General features: G+C 37.9%; 1 protein-coding gene across 1 annotated transcript; it reads left to right on the top strand.

Moving 5' to 3' along the window:
• Positions 1–437: 437 nt before the first annotated feature.
• Positions 438–22,542, top strand: pip4k2cb (phosphatidylinositol-5-phosphate 4-kinase, type II, gamma b). Its single transcript, XM_036559601.1, has 10 exons — positions 438–1,016; positions 2,716–2,813; positions 7,867–7,963; positions 13,639–13,788; positions 14,632–14,778; positions 16,905–16,943; positions 17,643–17,756; positions 19,347–19,617; positions 21,122–21,225; positions 22,332–22,542. The coding sequence occupies exons 1-10, from the start codon at positions 861–863 to the stop codon at positions 22,413–22,415; spliced, it is 1,260 nt and encodes a 419-aa protein (XP_036415494.1). The 5' UTR covers positions 438–860; the 3' UTR covers positions 22,416–22,542.
• The last annotated feature ends 289 nt before the right edge of the window (positions 22,543–22,831 follow it).

Below are 22,831 nucleotides of genomic sequence, written 5' to 3'. Positions count from 1 at the left end.
AATACCTGCTCTGTGAGGGTCCTGACCACTGAAGAACAGGGTAACAAAGTATGCAGAGAAACAGATGGACTGTAGTCTGTGCTGTGGAACTACAAAGTGCTACTATATGGTCAGTGGAGCTGATAAAATGGACAAAGACTGTAGAAACAAGGAGGTGGTTGGAATGAAGTATATGTATGTATCAGTAGATATTATATAATGTTCATGATGATATAATGAACCCCGTCTTCAACATTGATCAAAGCCGATTTTGCATCAAAACCAAATGAAGCGCATTGTGGTTTTTCAAAGGCAAATAACATCAAGCCTTAAAAGCTCAACAAGGTTCTACCTAGAGCCTGAGAGAGAGAAGGGAGAGAGAGAGAGAGAGAGAGAGAGAGAGAGAGAGAGAGAGAGAGAGAGAGAGAGAGAGTGAGTCACGTGTAGATCAAATGACCCTAGCATTTTCCTTCAGGAAAAAAAGACACAGAAGTGACATTCCAAAGCCTTAACAGTGACTCAGTTCATAGCAGAGACACCGTACACTGGTTTACTTCTTGTCCATTCAGCACTTTTACATTATTGTGCTTCTGGATCTTCTATAAATGACTTTTCACCAAATCTGAGGCTGAGCTCTGAGGGGAACACCCACCAGCACTCACCTGAGCTGACTGTCCTCTATTCTTACATTTCACTGAGAGATGTCTGAGCAGAGTGGCCGCCTGGCCTTTCAGCCACAGAGGAACTGAAGAAGTAAGGATTAGCTCAGAGATCTTCTGAAGAATGTTGATGTTTCTGCTTCACAGTGCTGAAAGCTGGTCTGTTCTGTAGCTTACTCAGTCTGTAGCTGACATCCTCTGACCGTCTCAGTGCTGAGGGTCATGGCTTCCCCCAGTAAGTCGGCTGCTGTCTTGAATCCTGCCTTTAAACTTTCCCGGACCAAAAGCAAGAAAAAGCACTTTGTGCAGCAGAAGGTGGAGGTGCTGAGAGCGAGCGACCCGGTCCTGAGTGTCTTTATGTGGGGGATAAATCACACGGTGAGTCGTCCTTTCTATCCTCTCTCTCTCTGAACAGAAAGTAACGCAGGGGCTTGTGGACCCCCCAACACTGTGAACGTTTCCTTCATTAAAGCACAACTGATTCAGCTCATTAACTAATTAACAACATGATGTGCTGGTTCATATGGAAGCCCACTGAAAACAGAGGAAAACAACTGTGTAACTGCGTCAAAATATTGACAAAGTATACAAATATTAATGACTTTTTTTCTCAAAATATTGACTAAGTTTATTGAAATAATGACTTCTTCACTCAAAATGTTGACCAAGGATCTCGAAATAATGACTTTTTATCTCAAAATGTTGACCAACTATCTCGAAATAATGACTTTTTATCTCAAAATGTTGACCAAGTACCTTGAAATAATGATTTGTCTCAAAATGTTGACTGGTTATCTTGAAAAAATGACTTATTATCTCAAAATATTGACTAAGTATCTCGAAATAATGACTTATTATCTCAAAATATTGATTTAGTTTCTCAAAATAATAACTTATTTTTTCAAAATGTTGACTAAGTATCTTGATAAAATACCTTTTTTTCTCACAATATTGACAAAGTATCTCAAAATAATGACATTTTCAAAACATTGTATAGTTTTAGTATCTGGATATAGTTACTAATTTTCTGAAAATAATGACTTGATGAATAATTTGCTCAAAATATTGAATTACATCACAATAGTGACATAAGATATTAGAAATTTTGATCTAATATCTTGAAATATTAAATACTTTTCTAGAAATGAATGACTATAATATAGAAATAGTGACTTAATATCTAGAAATAATGACAAATTTTATCGAATTGTTGACCAATTATCTTGAAATAATGACTGCTCTTCTCAAAATACTGAATTAATATCTTGAATGATTCATTTTCTTGAAATATTGACAATGTCTTGTAATAATGATTTTCTTAAGATAATGAGACGCTATGTCAAAATAAGTGATTCAATTTGAGGAAAGCAAGTAATTAATTGAGGGAAATGAGTCTTTATTTTGAGATAATGTCATCTCAACATAGTAAGTCAATGTTTTGAGATACTAAGTCATTTTATTTTGACACAATAAGTCAGTATTTTGAGAAAATAAGTCATTATTTGAAGATACTAATTCAAAATTATGACGTAGTGCTGCCAGAAACAGAGAAGGACAAAAAAATCTTATGTGTTCTCCTGTAACTGGTGGGAATGAGTTTCCAATGGGGGTCAGGTGTAAAGTAAATGAGGGGAGTGCGGGGTCTGCAGGATTGACATTGGGAACCACTTAATTACAGCTTAATGGTTGCTATCAGCACCTGCCCATTACATTTACTTACAGTGTTTCTTCTGAAATGAAGGGTATTCTACACTTCTCTACACTTCTGGGAAGGCTTTAAAATAGAAGTTGAACATTGCTGCGAGGGTTTGATTGAGCATTAGTGAGGTCAGATACTGATGTTGGATGGTCAGTTCTGGGTCACTCCAACTCATCCCAAAGGTATTGCATAGAGCTCCATCACTCCAGAGAACACAGTTCCACTGCTCCACAGCATGGTGACCTTAGGCTCATGTACATCTCAATGCTTTTCTGTGGTGCTTAAAGAAACTGAGCTGATTAATCCTCTGGATACTTTAGGACACATAGTGTACATGGTTGTATGCTGTTTAACTCTGTGTCCATTTCCCCTCGGCAGGTGAATGACCTCTCTCAGGTGCCAGTACCCGTCATGCTGCTTCCAGATGATTTCAAAGCCAGCAGCAAGATCAAGGTCAACAATCACCTGTTCAACAAGTACGACCCACCAGACATAATCTGCAGGAAAAGATCTGCTAGCGTAATGGTGCTAGTGTAATTAGCTGTCCTGTATTGTGCCTCATTCAAAAAACACTCCTTGTAACTTCAGTGTGAGTGGCCGAGGCTAAACAGCCTGTTTAATTCTGAGGGATAAAAAGAGGTTATTTAAAAAAGTATTATTACAAATTTTATGCTACATAGAAAGATTAGATCTCAAAACTGGACCTCATTGAAAAAAAAACAAAAAACAAGAAAAATCTATGAAATAGGCCCTTTAAAAGTTTAACAGTGTTTACATATTAAACCTTACAGGAAATGGGCCCTTTACAATGCAGCCACTCAGTTTTTATTAAAGTACAATCAAAAATCAAAAACATTTATTAATATATGAGACACAAACAGCAATATTAAGTAACATTTGTTGTCACTGGCCAATTAAAGCAGCAAAGCAGGTGCACAGCGTAGGAGTTCAACCTCACCTGAGCTCACTGTATTCAAATGCGCTCCTGATGCCACAGAACCTGATTCAAATTACATGCAACTAATTATGTGTTGGTCTGTGTGTGTGAGGGGGGAGGTGGGTTTTCAGGGATGTCCGAAAAATGTTTTTAGATGTTAAAGGAACAGTTTGGCAAAAAATTGAATTCACGCAATTTTCACAGTTGTATTGAATAAGGATGATTTGTGTCTAAGGGTTGCATCTTTAATAACAGAAGTAATACAACACATTTCCAAAAAATGATGTGCAAATCATTTAAACACTATATTTCATTGAAAATAGTACAAAGACAACAAATCAAATGTTGAAAATTAGAAATTTTATTGTTTTTTGAAAAATATATGCCCATTTTGAATTTGATACCAACAACACGTTCCAAAAAAGTTGTGATGGGGGCATGTTTACCACTGTGTTTCAGCACCTCTTCTTTTAACATCACTCTGTAAGCGTTTGGGAACTGAGGAGATCGACTGCTAGTCTTGAAAGCGTATTGTTTACTCGTTCTTCCTTGATATAGGATTTCAGCTGCTCATCAGTTCAGGGTCTCCTTTGTCATATTTTTCTTTTTATAATGTGCCAAATGTTGTATCCAGTGGTGACAGGTTTGGACTGCAGGCAAGTCAGTTTAGCACCCGGACTCTTTTAATACAGAGCAATGCTGTTGTAATACATGCAGAATGTGGTTTGACATTGTCTTGTGAAATAATCAAGGCCTTCCCTGAAAAAGATGTCATCTGGTGACAGCATATGTTATTACCATATGCTGCCATCCAAAACATATATGTATGTTATTATGTACCGTAGATGATGAAAAGCAAAAGTTCTCCTCCTCATCTTTACTTCTGAAAGACTCAGCCTCTCTGAGGTGCTTTTTTATACCCAGTCATGTTACTGACCTGTTGCCAATCAACCACCAGGTGTTTTTTTTCAGCATTACACAACGTTACCAGCCTTCTTTTGCCCCCGTCCCAACTTGTTTGGAACGAGTTGTTGCCATCAAATTAAAAATGGGCAAATGTTTTTCAAAAACCAATAACATTTCTCAGTTTCAACATTTGATATGTTGTCTTTGAAGCATTTTCAATGAAATATAGGGTTAAAATGATTTGCACATCATTACATTTTGTTTTTATTTACATTTTTCACAGCGTCCCAATGGAGTTGTAAAAAAATGGCTCTATATAGAACCCTAAACACTCAAACATCCTTTTCCATTATTAAAGGGTTCTTCAGAATGATAGAGTGTGTTTAATAGGTTCTATATGGAACCATTTTGAAAAGGATTCTGTATAGCACCAAAAGGGTTCTTCTATTGTTACAGGCTTGACATCAGAACAATAGCAGAACTCTATTTGGTGCTATATAGAATCCTTTTTAAAAAAATGTCTATATAGAACCATTTACAGTACATTCTCCATCAATCTGAAGAACCATTTCACCATTCAAAGAACCCTTAAATCATGTATCATGTATTCTACATAGAACCATTTTTGTTACTAAAGAACCCTTGAAGAACCATCTTATTTAAAAGTGCAATCTATGCAACCATCAAGCTAAATGTCAGTAGTCACGCACTCCTAAAAAAGATGGTTTTTCAAGGGTTCTTGAGTAACAAAAATGGTTCTACATAGAACCATGAACACTCAAACACTCATTTGCATGATTTAAGAGTTTAAAGAGTTCTATATAGCACCAAAAATGGTTCCACTACTGTTACAAGCCAAAAAACTTTTCTGGTACTATATAGAACCCTGTTTGCTAAGAGTGTGCTGTAATTCTGTGTACTCAGGAGAAGTCTTTGACATACTGTTAGCTAGTTTATGATAATTTTACTTTCCTACTTTATTCTGTTCATTCTGTTCATTCATTTTGTTTATGTCCAGACTCACTGCATCCTAAAGCTATAGAGAAAACAGTGCACACTGACCGACTTATTCCTGAATTATAAGAGTGAGGAATGTAAGCCTGGATCCGGTTTAAGAGGTTAAACGTTCACGAAAAGCCATGGGTCCACCAGCAGGCCCAAAGTTTTATTACACACTTCTATAAAATAAGAATAGCTCCATTAGTTTGCTTTGAAGTTCCTGTAGTTACTGAATAATAAGTCTTAGTATGAAGTAAACCTGAAATGTTAAGTGGTTAATATCTACAGCATATGTCCGTAGAAAGTAAGGACACATGCTCGATGCTTGTTTACATGACTGAGCAAAAACGCTGCACAAAGAGCCTTTCTCCAACCCGTAATCCGCCCTGGTATTCTGATACATGTGCTTTTCGGGGGATTTTGAGATTGCAGCACTGAGGCACTTTACTGAACAGGGTATATGTGTCTCAATCTGAACATTTGCTCCTTCTGCTATAATCTGACCCCATCATTCAAACATAATAAAAGATTATTATCATTATTTATAACCATAATAATATTTATCTTTGGAAAGAGTTATATTTAACTACTTTTTGATGCACTTTGCACTTTATGTACAGTAGTGGTGAAAAATTGTATTTGTTAAATCTTTATCATTTTATAAATATAATAAAGCTTTTGATTCAGTTTGTGTAAAAGTGAATTCATAATTCATTCTAATTCCATATGTGTATTTGCGAGTGTATTAGTTATGGTATCAGGGAGGTTCTCCAAGCCAGCTGAGCGACGAAAGAAGGAGATGAAATTTGATGTTATTAGTTAACACATTTTTTTTCCCTGCCCGCTGGTGCACAGTGACATCATAAAAAATCAGAAGATGTTTTAGAGGCGGGGCTAAAGTCATCGCATTTTGATGGAGGAGTACAAAGGAATCAAGACTTCGTCTTTTAAACGATATGAATTGTGCTGAATGAGTGGGCACATAAAAAATGTGTTATTTTTTATGTATCATATCATACCATATCAGTTTTCATATGAAGCTGACTGTAACACTGTGTTGCTAAATAGTGATGCACCAAAATGAAAATTCTTTTATTATTAGTTATTACAGAATTATTAGTTATTATTAGTTATTACAGAATATTCGGGGCCTCTTTTGAGTGAATCTCCCTGTAGTATAGTTGATTACGCACTCTAGATTTGTCCTAGCCAGATATCACTTAACTAACTAGACACAAGCTATACTACTATCTCCAAAATATCATTAAAAGAGCAAAGAAGGTCACATTGTCTTATAATGCAGAGAAAAAGGTAACACTGCACCTGTGTCCATTTTGGTCGCAGTCTAGAGCCCGCATTTAGAAAAGAAACAGCCACAAACCCACACCAGCAGGATCACACCAAGGTATGCATGTTTACACTAACAACTTTCAAAGTTTTACCAAAATATTATTGATATGATTATTGGTTATTGGTGTTTTACTGTTAATCTTCTGCTGCTCAAACTGTTCGAATGCAGCTGTGTTAACTGGCACAGAAGAGCAAAGATTATTTCTCAGTTTCATTGCCATTCAAACTATTTCCTATTAAGCATTACATTTTGACACTTCATTGTAGTCCTATTTAATCTTTCGCACTTTTCGGTCAATATTTATGACCTTTTTTCTCCTTCTCCTAAAAACAGAAAGTGCCACTTTTGACAGTTTTCATGAAAAAATATTTGGTGACATTTTTTGGTGGAAATTTCAGTGCATCTCTACTGTAAACTGCTGAACATTGGATTCATTCCTTAAACTCTAGGTGCATTATTCAGTCATTACTCTTAAACCAAATCAAATTTACCCAGTTTTCTCCTTTTACTCCAAATGTAAACAGTCAGCCACAACATGTTTGGTATCTGAAGTTCTTCTTTAGTTTTTGCACTGAAGCTACAAGACTAAGGTAGCGATCAAGTAATAAAAGGTTATTTACCACAAATTACCATCGTCCAAACTGTGACATGCAGAGGACATGCTGTTAGCTATAAAAATGGGATCTCTAGTAGTATGTCAGCGCTTCAGCAATTCAGATTTTTTTTCAGGACTTTTTTCATTCTATATTAAAGGTAAACATTTGACTCTTTCAAAATACATTTCATGTTTTATTTGAAACTTGTAACGGACATTTTCATATACCAGAGCTCGTATGTATCAGTTTTACAGTACATAGAGCTGCTGCCGCTGTTTCCCATTCCTAAGAACTAACCAGAATCCGCTTAGACTACAACTCTATTCAGGGTCAGTGACGTATCTAGAACTTCCAGAAGGACTACAGTGACCTTTTTCTTACTAAAATTGGTCTCAAAGCGTGACTGGTTGAGTTCTCTGTTGAGTTCCTAATTATGTTGGTAGTTAAACAAACATGTAAGGCCTTCAGTCCAGCTCCTGAAGTCCTAACCCTAGAAGAGAGAGCTCTACAGGACTTGCAGAGTTAAATACATGCTGATTGTATTAAAGAAAAATGAACAAGGGATTACAGTCATATTCTCAGATGCCTTCTCTGGATGCTACTACTGTATTCAGTTATGCTAATGTATGCTTATCCATATTTCTAGATAAGATACAGTGTCAGAAACCACATGAGCATCTCTGAGGGTTTAACTCTTAGTAACTTCACTCTGAGTTTCTCATTCTTTGTGTTTGACACAGGGAAAACCTTCCAGGACACTTTAAGTTCAAGGAGTACTGCCCGCAGGTGTTTCGCAACCTCCGAGAACGGTTTGGAATTGAGGACCACGACTACCAGGTAGGAGCTGTGATGTTCTCCGCATTTTCTGATTGTAAGCTCTGAGTTGTGTTTTAAGATTTAAATTAACAGAAACATAATTAGAGATTTTAGGCCTCACCTTAGCAAAAATGGTTCTATATAGTAGCAAAAAAGGGTTCTTTGGGCTTTTAACAATAGTGAAACCTTTTTGGTGCTATATAGAACCCTTTTCAAAAAGGATCTACAAAACATTCTCAGTCAATCTGAAGAACCATTTCATAGTTCTGTATAGAACCATTTTTTTGACTAAAGAACCCTTAAAGAACAATCTTTTTAAAGAGTGATGTTACAGTTATTACTATTGCCTGATTTTTATTATTTCAACTGATTACAATTATTTTCTACAGCTATTAGCTTTCACAATTACATGTTTACTTCACAAAAAAAAGAATGTAAATTAGGTGTGATGTCATACGTTGAGGCAAATATGTGTAAATTAAAAATGGGAAACACATTTACATATGATATATGGTGTTTTACAAGTACAAACACACTTATGGCCAAAAAAAATAGTAATTAAATTTTGGATCATTTCCATTGGTCCATTTATCATGAACATGCCACACAGTGCAACAGGCAACTAGCATTTTTAAATTAAGTAAAAAAAATGTTAAAAAAAAAGACAAAAATGAAGATACTCATTAATCTGATAAACCATTTAACAGTGCAAAGAACCCTTTAATTATACAAAAGATTCTTTAAGTGTTCATGGTTCTATGTAGAACCACTGTCTTTACTAAAAAAAGACAATCTATATTAAATATGAATGTGTTCCCCATTTTTTATTTACACATATTTGCCTCATCTCATATGACATCACACCCAATTTACATTCTTTTTATTGTAAACATATGATTCTGAAAGCAAACAGCTGTGGAAAATAATTACGATCAGCTTAAATAATAAAAATCAGGCAATACTAATAATTCTGACAGCACTCTTTAAAAAGATGGTTCTTCAAGGGTTTTTTAGTCAATAAAATTGTTGTTGATACAACAATGAACACTTTGCATAATTTAATGGTTCTTTGCATTGTTAAATGGTTCTTCAAATTGATGGAGAATGTGCTACAGATGGTTCTATAATCTATATCAAAAATAGGCATTGCTCAAAGGTTTAGAATTAAAATAAAGCTCTTTTTTGCAGGAAAAGGCACAATTTCTTTCATTAAGATTAAGGCTGTCCAACAAACAAGCGTTAATCTGAGTTGGCCCAGGCAACAACTGACCAACCCACAAAAACCCATAATTTTAAACACTTTCCTAGGTAACACCTTTTCTGGGTAACATCTGGCTCCTCCTTGCCCCTCCCAAATATTTCAAATCTTTTGATTTGCACACCATTATCTCTAAACCTTACACTGTTTCTTTACCTTGCACGTCATTATTAACATCATCATCTTTTCTTATCAAAAATTCCACCATTTTTTCCAACTTGAGGAGTAACATATTTTTTTAATAATCACAGGCCAAGGCCACAGTCAGGCCCAGGCCTTTAAACCTTATTCACTTCATGTATTACTTTAATTCAGTATGGTTACAACTGAGTCTTTCTACATCTGTGCTTTTCTCCTTCAAAGACATGTTAACACTCATATGAAACAAACAGGTTTTTCTCTCTGCCCTACTTGGCACACACCAAATATTCAGGGTCACCCACGGACACACACACACACACACACACACACACACACACACAGGGAGAAAGTATAATATAATATGATTAGAATCATTTATTACTTTAAATTTACCGTAAGAATCTTCCATACACTCGGGAAAAAAAAGGTACTAAACTGTGACTGGGGCAGTACCCCTCTTGTCATTGGGGTGGTACCCTCAAGGGTACATCTCAGTACCATTAGTCAGGGAACATATTTGTACCATAATCCATTGAAATTATATTTTCTAAGTTGTATTGACTCCACACACCCCGTCTCGTCTCCAGGCTTTTTATTGTTCTGTTTTAAAACAATAGGTTATGAAAAGGTAGACATACATACTTTTCACCTGGAGAAACCTATTAAAGGTTCACAATTAGACCTTAAAACCACTGTTTTCAGTTCTATATGTTACTCAGTACTTAAAGGGACATTCTGGTAGTGTTTAATCTGTTATTTGTTATGTTATATGTAATATTTTGTTGCATAGTACTGCATCCCTCAGCCTCATCGGTTCAACTGTTCTAGTGTTTTTTTCCATCAGTGTTGTCTCACTACGATAGCCAGCAATAGGCCCTTTTCACAAGAAACAGAAGTGTGTAAACGCTGGGTAAAACATGTTCTGCTATTGCCTCACGGGCAGTTATTAACCTCAGAAATACAGGCGTTCATATCATTTTAGCTCACCACAGAAAGGTGTGTTACTTTTTCTTTGTCATAGTTGCCAAGATTGAATTTCGAGGATGTGTCCAGAACTGTTGGAGAGTCAAACACCCAAAAGTCTGGCAGTCCAAACTAAATAAAGGATATAAATGATTTGTGAAAAAAAAACCTTCACATCTATCAGAGTACAGTAACAGCTAACATCTACAGAGCGATAAATTGATTGAGGCGAAGATAACTATAACCAAAATGCTAAATCACTAACAAAAAACTAGTTAGGAAAAAGCTAAACACGCACACATGCCGGCAGGGGGGCACACCTGGTCGTCATGGTCCGTAGTGTCACTGTAGATGTTTTACACAAACAGCGGCTCCAGTGAACGAACATCTACCCCCTCCTGAGCACTCGCTCTCTCAGACGCTCTCTCAGAAATCTGTTCCTCTGAAAGCGGCTGCAGCAGCAACTTTAAAGAACAAACTGCATGTTAACGTTAGTCAGCAGCGGTGAAATGCAGACACAGAGGTTCTTTTCCTCGGTATGACAAAGTTTATTCCTTTATTAACTGCACAAACTCAGTTCTCTTCTTTTCATGGTCTGCAGATAAACCACTGAAACTGAGATAAGGCTGTTTTTGTTTCAAACTCAAACACTTGAGTGAGCTGTACACACATTACTCATCATCGTGGTGATTGTTATTGTTCTAGTGGAAGCAGCGCTACCCTGCAACAACTACGTCCAGTAGAAAGAATGCAGAAATGTGAAAAGGGCCAATCATTACATAGATACATCACACAACTGTTGGAATCCCTGTGGTGTCAACAAATCCTGGCTGCTAGCCACTGATCTAAAGGCTAATAAAATCACCTGTGGTGCTGGGTGTATTCATTTGTTTCTTTGTTAAAGGTATAATTTAGTCCAGCTAGCAAAATAAATAAATACATAATTCACACAGCCTCAGGTCCAACATCAGTAAAAGGGGGTTTAGTCTTTAAACCAGGACATTTCACTTTAGAGACACAGCAGCTGTTACAAGAGTAATAACAGTAATTCTACGGTTAGAATTCCACTTGAACTTTGTTTCTATCACCTACCGTTCATGTACAATTCCACCCAAAATGAGGGGAAGTGCAGTGTTACAGTTTAACCCATGGGTGGGTTTACTGTAACAGACAGAGGGTCAGTTTAACACCTGCTAGAAAAGTCTGATGAATCAGTGCAAAGTTAGTTCAATATAATTCTATGCTGTAAGAAACAAACATATTTTCCAACCATCCTGCATTATATATTATCATCTATAAGACAGACAGACAGCTTAACTGATAGATGCACACACATCAAATTATATAGGAACACTGACAGGAGTCTGTGTGTCAAACAATGACAGGTTTATTTTTGTCCAGTGAAGGAAAATAAAAAACATCACACATTAGTAAAATATGAACATTGTTTCTGAATAACTACAGCTTTATCAACTGTTAATGTCAATTTCATTTATATATTTATTTAAAACCTAAATACTAACATCTGAAAGATACTAATGAAGTAGAAGAAAATCCCTGTTTTCAGATGTTTCTCTTTTTCATTTTAAAATCTGTGTAAACATACAGAACACAAAAGATCACATGTACTTTACTTGTCTTTGTTTACTAAAGGTGTCTGAGCTGCATTGTTGTGTCCCGTGTCAGGTTGCTTCCTGCGCTCCCCTACTTCACTGCAGTAGGATGGGCTTAGGACGCTCTACATGTCAGTTCAATTGGAAATCATACATTTCATTATTAAATGAATCACCAAGTCCACAGTTTCCAAATTTTGCTGTAGAAACTTTGTTGTTTTGTGTGCTACTTTATGAGTCCACTTTCTGACCTGTAAACTGATTTTTTTTTTTTTTACTGGAGCCGTTGGCATTCTGCTTGTGCAATTATGGAGGTGAGCTGTGGAGGTGTCTAATTCTTTTTCCTGTCAAATGCATTCCCCCAGAGGAAAACTATCCTCACTGGTATTTGCATGAGTGTTTGCATAAAAACAATCCCAGTGAGCTTAGTGTTTTATGGATGACTCCTGTGTGAAGCTTACCAACCAAGTTCTTTGCAGCTGAAAGAGCCTCCACTCTTCTGGGAAGCTTTCCACGAGATTTTAAAGTGTGTCTGTAGGAATTTGTGCCCATTCACTCAAAAGAGCATTTGTAAGGTCAGACACTGATGTTCGATGAGAGGACCTGGCTCACAATCTCCGCTCTAGTTCATTGCAAAGGTGTTCAGTGGGGTTGAGGTCAGGGCTCTGTGCAGGCCACTGGAGTTCCTCCATACCAAACTGGTCACACCATGTTTCTATGGAGCTCACTTTGTGCACAGGGGCTCAGTCATGCTGGAACAGGAAAGGCTCTTTCCCAAACTGCTGACACAAAGCTGGAAGTGTATAATGGTGTAAAATATCTTTGTGTGCTGTAGCATTAACGTCACCCAACAACTAAAGGGCCCAAACCCTGAAAAACAGGCCCAGCCCATTATCCCTCCTCCACCAAACTTTACTGTTGGCATTACACACTGTGGTAGGTAGCGTTCTCCTGGCATCCACCAAACCCAGATTCACCCATCAGACTTCCAGATAGTGAAGCGTGATTCATCACTCCAAAGAACACGTTTCCACTGCTCCAGAGTCCAGTGGCAGTGTGCTCATAGTGATCTTAGGCTTGTGTGCAACTGCTCAGCCATGGAAACCCATTTCATGAAGCTTGCAACGCACAGTTCTTGTGCTGTGTTGCTTCCAGAGGCACTTTGTAATGAGTGATGCAAAACAGCAGCCCTGTTCTGTGAGTTTGTGTGGTCTACCGCTTTGTGGCTCAGCTGTTTGTTGCTCCTAGATGCTTTCATTTCACAATAATAGCACTACTGACTTGTGGCAGAGGTGGCACCCAATGACAGTCATGTTTAAAATCACTGAGCTCTTCTGTACAACACATTCTACTGCCAGTGTTTTTCTATGGAGACTGCAAGGCTATATGCTTGATTTTATACGCCTGTTAGCAATAGGTGTGGGTGAAACACCTGAGCTCAGTAATTGGCAGGGAGATCCACATACTTTTGGCTATATAGTGCAGAAGCCTATCAGAATGTTCAAATAGTCATAAAAGCTTTTAACAAATCTAATAAATTATAAATAAATGATTCTCAGTATGCAAATGAGCTTGTCTCTAATGTTATACATTCCCAGAAAAGCTGGTTAACAGCAGCATTCACCTTCTATAACTGCTTTGTCCTGCAGCTCCATCTGCTAATGAAGGTTTTCTCAGGTGCTGAGCATTATTGATGTTTCTTCTTCTTTATTTTCATTCAGGTCTCTTTGGCCCGCAGTCCCCCCATTAAGGACAGCAACAGTCAGGAAGACAGGCTGCTGCTGACCTCATATGACCACACGTTGATTATTAAGCAGATCTCCAGCGAAGAAGTGGAGGATATGCATCACATCCTGTCAGAGTACCACCAGGTGTGGCATTGTTTATTAGTGACTGTGTCATTTAAAGGGGGATTTCACAGATTTTTTTTTTATATTTCTGCATTAATAAAGGGTTGAGATGTAAACAGAGTCATTCGGGGTTTTTGGTGTGAAATGCTTTGTTCTAGAAAAACTTAACAAGTCAGAACTGTTCACAGTGGTGGTGATAGGAACCAGATGACCACCTCTAAAATAACTCTTCATTATTTGAGCACTACGGTTGCCCTTCACATTGTGTGAGAATTTCACGATGAATGGACCAAAAGAAGCACGCAAAAATCACTTCAAATAAAAATACTTTCGCATGAATTAATGTTAAAAGTAAAGAAAGTTTTTTTCTCTTCTCCTGAAAAAGTTACTATTTTGGACCTGATGGTTTTTTATTTTTATTATTTTTTTTCAACACACCCAGAAAGTCACGTGTAGGTTCGCTGGTGGTTTGGATAGTAAATAAAATGTCTATATTTGTGTTGTAGTCATGGCGACCCCTGGTTCCTATCACCACCACTGTAAAGAAATCTGAACCATTTTACACCAAACCACTCTGAATCACTCTGTTTACATCTCAAACACTGAATTAGACAAAATATTTTAAAAATTGGTGGATCTCCCCTTTGATGACTGCTGGGTTGAATTCAAACAAGCACATGACAGTGAGGTTAATATCTGGTTATCTCTACACCTTATGTCCAAATGTCTGTAGACACCTGCTCATCCTGCGTTTCTTTCAGTTTGTATACTAGTGAGCTGATTTTGCTCGTCACAACAGTATACAGCATGTACAGCATGTTTTTGGCAATCGTTGGATCTGAATCTCGTATTTGTGCTGTTTAGCACATCGTGACATGCCACGGCATCACGCTGCTCCCCCAGTTCCTCGGCATGTATCGTGTTACTGTGGATAATGAAGACACATACCTCACTGTGACGAGGAACATGTTCAGTCACAGGCTGATCATCCACAGGAAGTATGACCTGAAGGTAACTTCTGAGGAAAATGCTCTCATTTGTTCCCAGCATGTTCTTTATGAGTGGACGCCTAGAGCTGAAGAAAAACACTGACAATGGATGATGGGTTCATGGGTCATGCCACCCATAACCATTCTAAGTGGATTTTTAAAATAATTCATATACCTTACTATTATCTCAATTATTTACAATGTAAACAACATTTGTGATGATGTTATTTGCTTTTGAAAAACCACAATGCGCTTCATTTGGTTTTGACGCAAAATCTGCTTTGATTAATGATGAAGACGGGGTTTATTTTATCATCACATTTAATGAAATATAAACATATATACACCAACTGGCTACTTTATAAAGTCCACCTCCTTGTTTCTACACTCATTGTCCATTCTATCAACTCCACTGACCATATAGGAGCACTTTGAAATTCTACAGTTACAGACTGTAGTAAATCTGCTTCTCTGCATACTTTGTCACCCTGTTCTTCAATTGTCAGGACCCCCACGGGTGGTGGGGTGGTGGATCATTCTCAGCACTGTAGTGACACTGACGGGGTGGTGGCTTGTTAGTGTGTGTTGCGCTGGTGCGAGTGGATCAGACACAATAGTGCTGCTGGAGTTTTTAAACACTGTGTTCACTCACTGTCCACTCTATTAGACACTCCTACCTTGTTGGTCCACCTTGTAGATGTAAAGTCAGAGACGACAGCTCATCTGCTGCTGCACTGTTTGTGTTGGTCATTCTCTAGTCCTTTATCAGTGGTCACAGGATGCTGTCCACAGGACGCTGTTGGCTGGATGTTTTTGGTTCTTAGTCCAGCAACACTGAGGTCTTTAAAAACTCTAGCGGCACTGCTGTGTCTGATCCACTTGTACCAGCGCAACACACTAACACACCACCACCACGTCAGTGTCACTGCAGTGCTGAGAATGACCCACCACCCAAGTAATACCTTCTCTGTGGGGGTCCTGTAGGCGTCCTGACCATTAAAAAACAGGGTAACAAAGTATGCAGAGAAACAGATGGACTACAGTCTGTAACTGTAGAACTACAAAGTTTATAGTTTTTAAGCATTTGTACAATACATTTTTCATTAGTTTCAAAAATATGTCAAATGTCTTAACAACAGTGCTACCAATAACACAAGAATTATAACACATTTCAATGTTTGGTGTAGTTTCTCTGTAACAGGCATAGCCAATCTGCTGGAAGAGGCGAGTCATTATTTGCCCAAAAACTGGACCTTTTAATCACCAGCAAATGTATTTCATGGAAACAAGTGTCTTAAACAAAAAGAATTTGATGTCTTAAAAAGGATGGTTCTTCAAGGGCTCTTTAGTAAAGACAATGGTTCTATATAGAACCATGAACACTCCAACAACCCTTTGCATTATTAAAGAGCTCTTTGCATCATGACAGCGTTCTTCAGATTGCAGAATGCTGTAGATGGTTCTATATAGAACCTTTTTGAAAAACATTCTTTGGAGCACTGAAAAAGGGTTCTTCGATTTTTACAGGCTTGACATTGTAACAATACAAGAACCCTTTTTAGTGCTATATATAACCCTTCTCTAAAAAGTGTTCCATATAGAACCATCTACAGCACATTGTCCATCAATCTGAGGAACCGTTTAATCATGCAAAGTGTTCATGGTTCTATATAGAACCATTATCTTTACTAAAGAACCATTGAGGAATCATCTTTTTAAGTGTGTAGTGTGCGTTGTTAACATTTTTTTATAATGCAACCCACCTACCACCACCATACAGTTCATATATGTCAACTAAGCTGCAAAACCGGCCCGTTTTGAATTCACTGTTTTTGTGGTGTCACAAAAACCAATGCATTTACATATAAACCTATTCAGCCTACAACTGTTTAGCCCCGCCCACTCACACTGAAGTTACAAGCAGTGTTTCAACCTGAACTGCTTTTTGAATGAGGCCAATGAGAAGAGATCTCATTTACATGTATCAGTCTTAAAGACAGTAATAAAAACAGAGAATCTGAACCATTTGATTAAAGAACCATTTAAGCATGGATTTAGTGTTATTTTATACACTCCATATGTTTGTTTTGCCTTGGAAGTAATCATTATACTATATTTAACCTGAAGAAAGTCATTCTCTCATTATAGGGCTCTTTGGTATCTCGAGAAGCAAGTGATAAAGAGAAGGTGAGATTTTAAAGAATTGTGCTGTATGTGTTGTATCGCTGATTAGCATTACTGCTACAGAGTGCTGATTAGCATTAGTGCTACTCAGTGCTAATTGGTTAGCACTACTACTGAGTGCTGATAGGTTAACATTACTGCCACTGAGTGCTGATTGGTTAGCATTACTGATAATGAATGCTGATTGATCAGCATTGCTACTACTGACTGCTGATTGCTTAGCATTACTGCCACTGAGTGCTGATTGGTTAGAATTACTGCTACTGAGTGCTGATTAGTCAGTATTACTATTGAGTGCTGATAGGTTAACATTACTGCTACTGAGTGCTGATTGGTTAACATTACTGATACTGAATGCTGATTGGTTGGCATTATTGCTACTTTTTGTGTGTGTACTCAGAGAAAACTAAAGCAGTAAATACAGGCCAAAATCTGTTAAACTTGGAAGGCAGACTATAATAAACCTGCATAAACTTCACTAACGCTACTGCAGATGTCTTCTTCTTCGTTTTTAAGGATTAAATTGCATTCTCATCATGTTTTGTCAGCAGAATGCTCTTTTTCCTTTATGTATTTACACTCATACGCTTAATTTGTAATTATTCGCATGCTGCCATCTAGTGGTTGTATGAATCAGTGAGACATCAGAAAACAGTCAGGAATGTTAAAGCAAGTGTGAAAACATGTGTTTATGTGTTAAAGGTCAAGGAACTCCCCACCTTCAAAGACATGGACTTCAGGAATAACATGCAGAGAATTTGGATCAGTGATGAGGAGAAGGAGAAGCTCATGGACAAGCTGAACAGAGACGTAGAGGCAAGTAGTTTACAATGTTTATATGTTCTGCCAAATGCATTTACAATACAGAAAAACACTGTTTATGAGTACTTTCAGACCTTGAAAATACTCATAAATTAAAGGTCAGTGGTCACTTACATGAAACATCTGAAGTGGCCTTGCATTTTGCATAAAATCCCTTGAGGTAATTGTTTAATTGCTTAACTGTAACACATTTTTTTCAAGTTCATATCACTATAAAAGTGAACCTCCCATAATCATGCTAACACATCTGTGTGCAGTGACCGCTCATTGGCTACTGCTAATAACCCATAAAGGTTTAAAGGGAAATTACACTGATTTTATTTTAAAAATCTGCATTATTAAATAGCTGAGATGTAAACAGAGTCATTCAGAGTGGTTTGGTGTGAAATGCTCCATTCTAGAGAAACTGACTGGGTCAGAATTGTTCACAGTGTTGGTGATAGGAACCAGATGTCCACCTCTAAAAGCTCCCTCACAGAAAGTTATTACATGAAAAGGTTATGAATACACTGCCTGATGCCTGAGACACTGTTTTACAAGAGTTTTGGCCTTAAACACATTATACAAATATACGAATATATGACCTTCATGGTGGAGGGATACATGCAGGGTGTTGTGAGGCCAAATAGTCCCCAAAGAAAACTTTTTTTTTAACCATTATTTTACCAACTTCAACATTCCATATAAAAGCTCAGAAGACATGTGTAGGTTAACTGGTGGTTTTGAACAGTAAATAAAATGTCTTTATTTGTGTTGTAGTCATGGCGACCCCTGGATCACCACCACTGTAAAGAAGTCTGAGTTTTCACAGGATCTCCTGGACAGTCTGCTGCTGCTCAGAAAGATTGTTACTGATCATTAGGAGGTTAGAATGGGTTGCATAACGACTATCTTGTGCAACAGGACAACTTGGCTCACGCTCACTCTTAAGGAAAGATAATATTTTTTCTGATGAGCAGCAACTTTTGACAAGTGTAGATCCTGTTAAAACAACAGCAGGAAAAGTGCACAAATGAAGGAAGACTAAAACTTTGACGATGAGTGTTTTCTCAGCTGTGAAAAGCATTTATCATGCTTGATACTTTTTATTCAAATAACTGTAATGTTTAAGGTAAAATGTGTTTTTTTAAAAACAAGCACTCATATAACAATAATTCATATAAACTCAGGGGGATAATTGACAGCATGATTCAAATAAAGACAGATCAGGTTAATTAGCTAGACAGACCTGTGTACAGTCATATGCAAAAGTTTGGGTGCCCCTGGTCAAATGAACACAGAAGGTCAAATAAGAAAGTTATTACTCAGAAGACACATGTAGGTTCACTGGTGGTTTTGGATTGTAAATAAAATGGCGGTATTTGTGTTGTAGTCATGGCGACCCCTGGCTCCTAACACCACCACTGTAAAGAAATCTGAACCATTTCACACCAAACCACTCTGAATCACTCTGTTTACCTCTGAACCACTGAATTATGGAGGAATTTTGAAACATTGGTTCATTGTGTTTGTTCCATCATATCTAACCTCAGAGAAATTTACATGTGGTGATGTACTGTGTATTGTGCTTTTGGGGTCCTACAGTTCCTTGTGCGTTTAAAGATCATGGACTACAGCCTGCTGTTAGGGATCCATGACATGGAGAGAGCAGAGCGAGAGGAGGAGGAGGACTACGGAGAGCCGCTGTGTGAGGAGGAAGAAGAGCCGGAGAACGGTGTCTCCACCGGTTCTCCAGCTGTAGGCTCTCTCAGCACCTCACCTGAGGGAATCGCAGGCTACATGAGCAGCCAGAAGCCTTTTGGTCCAGGAGAGTTTGACCCGTATGTTGATGTGTACGCCATCCAGAGTGCAGCTGGTGAGTCTTTATTCATTACAGTTCAAAACAAACAAAACAGTTCAAAACACACAACAATTTGCTTACCTTGAAGATACATTATATATATATATATATATATATATAAAATGTATCTTCAATATGTATCGGTGTGTATCAGGCATAACATTATGACCACCTCCTTGTTTCTACGCTTATTGTCCATTTTATCAGCTCCACTTACTATAAAGGTGCACTTTGTAGTTCTACAATTACAGACTGTAGTCCATCTGTTTCTCTGCATCCTTTGTTAGCCCCCTTTTACCCTGTTATACTCTAGCAGCACTGCTGTGTCTGATCCACTCAGACCAGCGCAACACACACTAACACACCACCACCACATCAGTGTTACTGCAGTGCTGAGAATGATCCATCACCCAAATAGTACCTGCTCTGTGAGGGTTCATGGGGGTCCTGACCACTGAAGAATGGGGTAAAAGGGGGAGGAAAGTTTACCCATCAGTCACTGCAGGTCTCTTGAAGATGTATGTTTGATTATGACACTTCAGGACATTCTGAATTATCAACTGAAGTTTCCTTAACTGAAATCCAGTGCAGTACTGCTTAGGGACCCTGTGGAACAGAATGCGGCTTTAGTTTTAGTCTGAAGGCGGAACCTTATTTTAGCCAGCCCCTGCATTTCAGAGAAGGAAGTGAGGTTGCATCCCTGTCCCTCATGGCCACATGGTGAGTAGTTAGATCCCATTGTTTTGAAGTAAATGTGTCCCAAAGTCTGCAGTGTGAAACATTAAGGACTGTCACTACTGAAAGACAGATTTCGATAAAAAATATGATGATTTTCACAACCGAAACAGTCAATACTGAAACATTTGGTAAAGTTTGGCCAGTGTTATGATTGTTTTGGTAGCAACAAAATGGAATGTTCAATCATTAGTTTTATTAAAATAAACATAATTAAAGTATAGAGTCACTCAAAGCAGAAGGGTTTTAGTCTAAAGTCTAAGAACAGTTAAAAGTCTGAAATATGTTTCAGGTCAGACCTTGAACCAGTGCGGCCGAATGATCCACACATATCCATCATGTTCTGTTTCTTATTGTAAATTTTAATGAATTTGTTTTAAAAAATATATACATATGTTTGAAAAACTCTCTTTTCTCTGCACACACTTACTTCATTATAATAATCTCCTCCCTCTATTCTGCGCTTTGAGAGAGAAACTCATATGCATATGCAAATGAGGCAACAGCGCAAAAGAGCAACGACACCACTTTGATCTTATTATGGCAAAATTAAGTTTAGGAGGGTGTAAAATCTTAGTAATTCTGCCCATAGAAGTCAGATAAACAAAACTGTAAAGCAACTTCACAACTTGCTGGAGTTATCTCAACATGAGAGTTCTCAAACAAGCTGCCTTATAACTGTAAGTTTGATCCGACTTTAACATGTTTTACAGTTTAGTCGTGTTTGTTCCTTCATTAGAATCGAAAGTTCTAAAAGATCTCTCTTTTTTTTAATCCTTCCTAGGTGCTCCACAGCGAGAGGTATACTTTATGGGGCTGATAAACATTCTGACGCATTATGACACCAAGAAGAAAGCAGCTCACGCAGCAAAAACAGTCAAACACGGGGTGAGTCAATCAGTTATGGATTTTGGTCCAATTCCATATCACCTCTCTCCCCTACCACTTAGCCCTTACCCCTCCATTTTGTGCGTTCACGTCTAGGAGTAGGGTGTCCCAATTCTTGTTGAGATAGAGGGGTAGGGGAAGTGTTAGGGCTGCATGGCCCTCCAAACAGAGGTCTTTCAAACTGCAAACAGAGTGTTATGAGGAAAAAAGAAAAACCAGCAAGATGGCTGCAGAAGCGACCAAAGAAACCCACAAATGTGAGAATTTTCTCTGTTAAAAAATCACAATGACCATTGTATTATCTTACTTTAATGTCATTTCAATGTATTAGGGTCTTTTTCTTCATAACAAGCATAAAAAATCACTAGTAGTATGCAGATGTCTTGCTAGCTAGCTAAATTTACCATTCCACTTGAAATGGTGCAGCAGTTACATTCTGGTGCCTCAGACCATTTAAGGTGGAACAGGAAAATTCGAACAAGAAGCTGGCGAATAGCTGACTTCAGCTTCATATCACTGAATAATTAGGGGTGGGCGATAATAAACAATTGCCCCCCCTTTGCATGCATATGATTCCCTAAATATAACTAAAGCCCAGCAGCGAGGTTGTCGAACTTTACCCTCCTCTGCTATCACTGCAGACTGACGGGGTCACCTACAGAGCACCGCTTGTAGCCTTTTAATGAAGTAATGTCCTTCTTTATTCTTCCCGTAGGGAAGATTTCAACTCCAACCCCTTGTTTCAAGGGGCAATGTGACACTTGAAAACAAGGGGTAGAGGTAAAAATAAGAAATGGGATTGGGCCGAATTTGACAGACAGACAGCGCTGTTCTCTGACTGTCAAGTATCACCAGCACTGTTATGAATTATCACACACAAGTGGTCAAAAGGAATTGATCAAATGATTCCAGTAATGATCACTAACGCAATAATGCAAAACACAGAAAGGAGACTTTATAGCTCCTTCTCTGTTCTCGATGACCACCTACCACGATGTTTCTAAATGATCTAAAGCATTTTCCCAGGCTTCTGCGCTGTTGTCCACTGGCAGTTTTTAGTATTTAGTTGCCTTAACAGTATTTTTTGATGTTTCTTCTTTTCCTAGTCTGGTGCAGAGATCTCCACAGTACACCCTGAGCAGTACGGCAAGAGGTTCCTGGAGTTCATCGGCAACATCATCGCTTACTGAACCCATTTCATTCTCATTAATGAAGAAAAGATCACCTTCATGCTTTTCTGTAGCCTTTATCAGATTCTGCTGTTCATGTAAATTGTGTATGTTGCTGTTAACAATTTCACTCTTAAAAATAAAAGATGACAAGTGGAACCAGAAAGGGTTCCACAGTACAGGGGTCACCAACCACTCCTGGAGATCTACATGCTTATCAATTGGTTCTTTAAGATTTTTTAGTAAAGAAAATAGTTCTATAAAGAACCGTAAACATTCAAAGAACCGTTAGCAGGATTAAAGCGTTCCTCAGATTGATGGAGAATGTGCTGTGGGTTCTCTATAGCACCAACAAGGGTTCTGTTATTGTTACGGTGTCAGGCTTGTTACAATAGAAGAATCATTTTTGATGCTATATTGAACCATTTTTAAAAAGG

Source organism: Colossoma macropomum, unplaced genomic scaffold (genome assembly GCF_904425465.1).
Source record: "Colossoma macropomum unplaced genomic scaffold, Colossoma_macropomum, whole genome shotgun sequence".
Lineage (NCBI taxonomy): Eukaryota > Metazoa > Chordata > Actinopteri > Characiformes > Serrasalmidae > Colossoma > Colossoma macropomum.
Note: the sequence above shows the minus strand (reverse complement) of the source record. Positions and strands in the feature narration are given on the sequence as shown.

Excerpts from the sequence above, each read along its gene's own strand:
- pip4k2cb (XM_036559601.1), top strand. The coding sequence starts at position 861 with ATGGCTTCCCCCAGTAAGTCGGCTGCTGTCTTGAATCCTGCCTTTAAA. Across the intron at positions 14,779-16,904 it reads ACAGGAAGTATGACCTGAAG|GGCTCTTTGGTATCTCGAGA; the intron begins GTAACTTCTGAG and ends CTCTCATTATAG. Across the intron at positions 17,757-19,346 it reads AGCTGAACAGAGACGTAGAG|TTCCTTGTGCGTTTAAAGAT; the intron begins GCAAGTAGTTTA and ends GGGGTCCTACAG.